Source organism: Monopterus albus, unplaced genomic scaffold (assembly GCF_001952655.1).
Source record: "Monopterus albus unplaced genomic scaffold, M_albus_1.0 scaffold176.1, whole genome shotgun sequence".
NCBI classification, from domain to species: Eukaryota; Metazoa; Chordata; class Actinopteri; order Synbranchiformes; family Synbranchidae; genus Monopterus; species Monopterus albus.
Window position 1 is genome coordinate 558,796 of NW_018128056.1, and position 4,260 is coordinate 563,055.

A 4,260-nucleotide genomic window follows, 5' to 3' on the forward strand; every position below is an offset into this window, starting at 1 on the left:
TGTGTGTGTGTGTGTGTGTGTGTGTATGTGAATTTCTCACCCCAGCTTCATTGGCAGCCCGCAGTCTGAAGCTGTACGTGGCACCAGGAAGCAGACTACCAACTGTGCATTGCAGCTCCGACCCATGGTACACCTCTGCTGCCTTGGTGTCTCCCTCGCTCATCTCCAGACTGAACACACACTCCTCACACACTCCCTCAGAGACAGGGGAGTCTATGCATCAGAGGTACAGAAAGAAAAGCATTTACGATCAAACTGTAATAAGTTGGCACGTGTTCAAAATCACGTGATGGAAAGTCACAGTTTAAAGTCTTTCATTGTAAACCTTAAAAAGTAGTTTCAAGATTATGTTTTGTCTTGATTACAGACCAGCTCATCAGGTACATTTCTCAATCTTGTCCAAGGAATTCTTTCTTCCAGCAGCTGCTTCATTTTGGTTGCAGTGTGATACATTTTGGAGACAGTGAGGAAAACCCTCAATACGTCATGTCTGACCTTCAACTTAAGCCAGTAAATGCAGCAGTGCCGCTTGAATATGAGCTGAATAGGACTGTGGCCAGTACTAATCTGCAATAAGGGGCTGACATAAGGAGAGTTAAGTCAGACAAGGGGCTAGGTTAGGCATTTAATGGGCCAAATTAGAGCTCAATTAGGCTGAAATATGGTTGGCTGAAGCTGCATTAGAGCTGGCCAGTGACACATATTAAACAGACAGAAGGTGATTTAGCAGCCTTACATAAAAATTAAAAAAAAGTCACAAACATTCAAAAAGCACCACAGAGTACATGTATGTCTACACTCACCCCATTCTAACTGCACTTCCTTGTGTTTGGTTTTACCCACAATCCTTGGCGGCTGGCAGGGCCCCGGCGGGACACTTGATGTACGAACTGGAACACTAACGGTGCACTTCAGGAGCAGAGACAGAGTAAAAAGGAAATCAGAACAGAAAAGAAGAAATTATATTTACAGATCCGTAACTAGTGGAAATGTTAATCTTGGGTATTTGAGTGTCGACTGTGCGTGTGCAGATTGTAGATTTTCCTGCATTTTGCATTTTTCTATCTAAGCAATGCAGATCTGTCTGTTCACAGATGTGTGTGTGCCTTACTGGGCTGTGTCCTCCGGTGGTGATGCTACACACACGTAGGCGGTACAAGGTCCCGGGTGTCAAGCGCTCGCACATGCATTCTGTTGCTGGACCGCTGTATGCTACCTCCCACTGGCTCACTACATGAACACACACATGCAAGCATAAAAAATACACAATTATGCAACTAATCATATAAATAATGTCCTGCTGTTACAACGTAAATTTTTGCAGTTGCCCCAGAAACAGTTTCCAATTGACCTCATTAATGAGTGCGTGTTCAGTTGCTGTTTTTGTTCTGTATAGGACTGTGAAATGCATTATTACACCTGTGAAACAGTTCTCATGAATATATGTATGTCTAGGTGGTGCCCAGAAAATAACGTGGGCTTCATAGACAACTGGAAAACATTTTGGGGAAAACCTGGTCTGATTAGCAGAGATGGCATCCATCCCACTTTGGGTGGTGCGGCTCTCTTATCTAGAAATCTGGACGAGTTTGTTTTACAACCTAAATTATGACAACCCAGAGTTGAGTCCAGGATGCAGGGTCGCAGTCTTACACGCCTCTCTGCTGTCTCCTTGCAGCTGCTACCCACCCAACAATCCCAGTACCCCATAGAGACTGTGTCTGCCCCCCGCCCACCTAAATTATATAAATCAAGAATCAACTCCAGAGGAGTTATTCATAAGAACCTAATTAAAATTAAGATGACTCCTCTTATAGTAGAAAGTAATAGGACAATCAAATGTGGACTACTAAATATCAGAGCTCTCTCATCTAAACCTCTGTTAGTGAATGATTTGATAAGTGAACATCACATTGACTTATTGTGTCTTACTGAAACATGGTTACAGCAGGAAGAATATGTCAGCCTAAATGAATCCACTCCACCTAGTCACAGTAACTGTCACATCCCTCGAAACACAGGCCGAGGTGGTGGCGTGGCAGCGATCTTTGACTCAAGCCTATTAATCAACCCTAGACCTAAACATAGTTATAACTCATTTGAAAGTCTCACCCTGAGTCTCTCACACCCAAACTGGAAAACTCAAAAGCCTGTTCTGTTTGTTATTGTATACCATCCACCTGCTCCTTATTCAGAGTTTTTAAGTGAATTCTCAGACTTTCTGTCTGATTTAGTGCTTAGTACAGATAAAATAATCATAGTAGGCGACTTTAATATTCATGTAGATGCCGACAATGACAGCCTCAACAATGCATTCTGTTCATTATTAGACTCAGTTGGCTTCTCTCAAACTAAATAAACCCACTCACTGTTTTAATCACACTCTTGATCTGGTTCTGACATATGGCATCAAAACTGAACACTTAATAGTTTTTCCCCATAACCCTCTTCTGTCTGACCATTTTCTAATAACTTTTGAATTTAAATTAATAGATTATACTCTATGTGGGAAACAATTCCACTACAGCAGATGTCTATCTGGCAATGCTGTTACCAAGTTTAAGGAAATAATTCCATCTTTATCTACTTCAGTGCCGTTTGCCAACACAGTGGAAGGAGGCCACCTTAACCTTACTCCCACACAAATCGATAATCTTGTTGATAGTACTGCAGCCTTCCTGCGTAATACACTTGATACCATTGCCCCTCTGAAAAAGAAGGTAGTGAAACAGAGGAGGCTAGCCCCGTGGTACAGCTCGCAGCTCCGCTCCCTAAAGCAGGCATCACGAAAAATGGAAAGGAGGTGGCGCTCCACTAAGTCAGAAGAGTTTTTCATAGCCTGGAAAGATAGTTTAATAACATATAAGAAAGCCCTTCATAGTGCCAGAACCACATTTTATTCATCACTGATTGAGGAAAATAAGAACAACCCCAGGTTTCTTTTCAGCACTGTAGCCAGGCTGACAAAGAGCCACAGTGCTGTTGAGCTTAACATTCCCTTAGATCTCAGCAGCAATGACTTCATGAGCTTCTTTACAAATAAAATCACAACTATTAGAGAAAAAATTGGTCGGACCACTCCCACAGCTCTCGCAGATGTGCCATCTACTACAATGGCTTTAGAAACATCTGTAAGACCTCATTTATACTTGGACTACTTCTCCCCTATAGATCTCTCTGAGTTGACCTCAACAATTGCTTCATCTAAATCATCAACATGTCTCCTGGACCCCATCCCGACCAGGCTGCTCAAAGACGTCTTTCCCCTAATCAACACATCCATACTAGATCTGATTAACCTCTCTCTATTAACAGGTTATGTTCCACAGGCTTTTAAACTTGCAGTAATTAAACCTCTACTCAAAAAGCCTACTCTTGACCCAGGTGTCCTAGCTAATTATAGACCAATATCCAATCTCCCATTTATTTCCAAAATCCTTGAAAAAGCTGTTGCAAAGCAGTTATGTGACCACTTGCACAAGAATGATTTGTTTGAGGATTTTCAGTCAGGATTTAGAGTCCATCATAGTACAGAAACCGCATTGGTGAAAGTCACCAATGAAATGTCCACACAAGAAAGGTGTTCCATCAGGGGTTGGTTCGCACAAGTATATAAAGACAAACACACACGCACACACCACATGTCAGGAATCGGCGCGTTATGCTGCCAAAAATGTTGAGGGTGAACTCAATTAAAAGGCCAGACAAGGAAATGTAAAACAAAACCGTCTCTTTAATAAGAGAACTAACGCTAAACAAAACCATACAAGACACGGTGAAACACAAAAATCACAGGTCGGTATAAACAGTCCGAGATCAGAGCCAGCAAACACATACAGCAGAGGAATCCAAATACGTAGTCCAAAGGGAAGTCCGATAATTATACACAGTGACAGTCTGAAGCAAGAGGGCAAGGCAGAACAGAATAGTCAGAGGAACAAGCCGGGTCAAAAACACAAAGTACCAAAACCGAAAAATGCTGGAGAGTGAGAGGTGGCGTCTAGAACAATCTGGCTGGGATTGGTGGGTGAAGGCTGCTTATGATGCGGTGCAAACTATAATGAGCAGGTGAAACTAATGCGGGTGATGAAGAAAGTAAAAAGACCAAAACTGTGGTGAAACAAAACAGGACGTAGCATCAAAATAAAAGCCTGACAGGAAGCAACACAGAACCGAATCATGACACCACACACACACACACACACACACACACACACACACACACACACACACACACACACACACACCACACACACACAC

At 42.5% G+C, this 4,260-nt stretch overlaps 1 protein-coding gene across 1 annotated transcript in view; it reads right to left on the minus strand.

The window, feature by feature from the left end:
- fndc3ba (fibronectin type III domain containing 3Ba) overlaps positions 1-4,260 on the minus strand; it is an 89,382-nt gene that overhangs the window by 17,608 nt on the left and 67,514 nt on the right. The window contains 3 exon segments of the mRNA XM_020616616.1: positions 41-213; positions 804-909; positions 1,112-1,230. Coding sequence (XP_020472272.1) covers positions 41-213; positions 804-909; positions 1,112-1,230 — 398 coding nt within the window.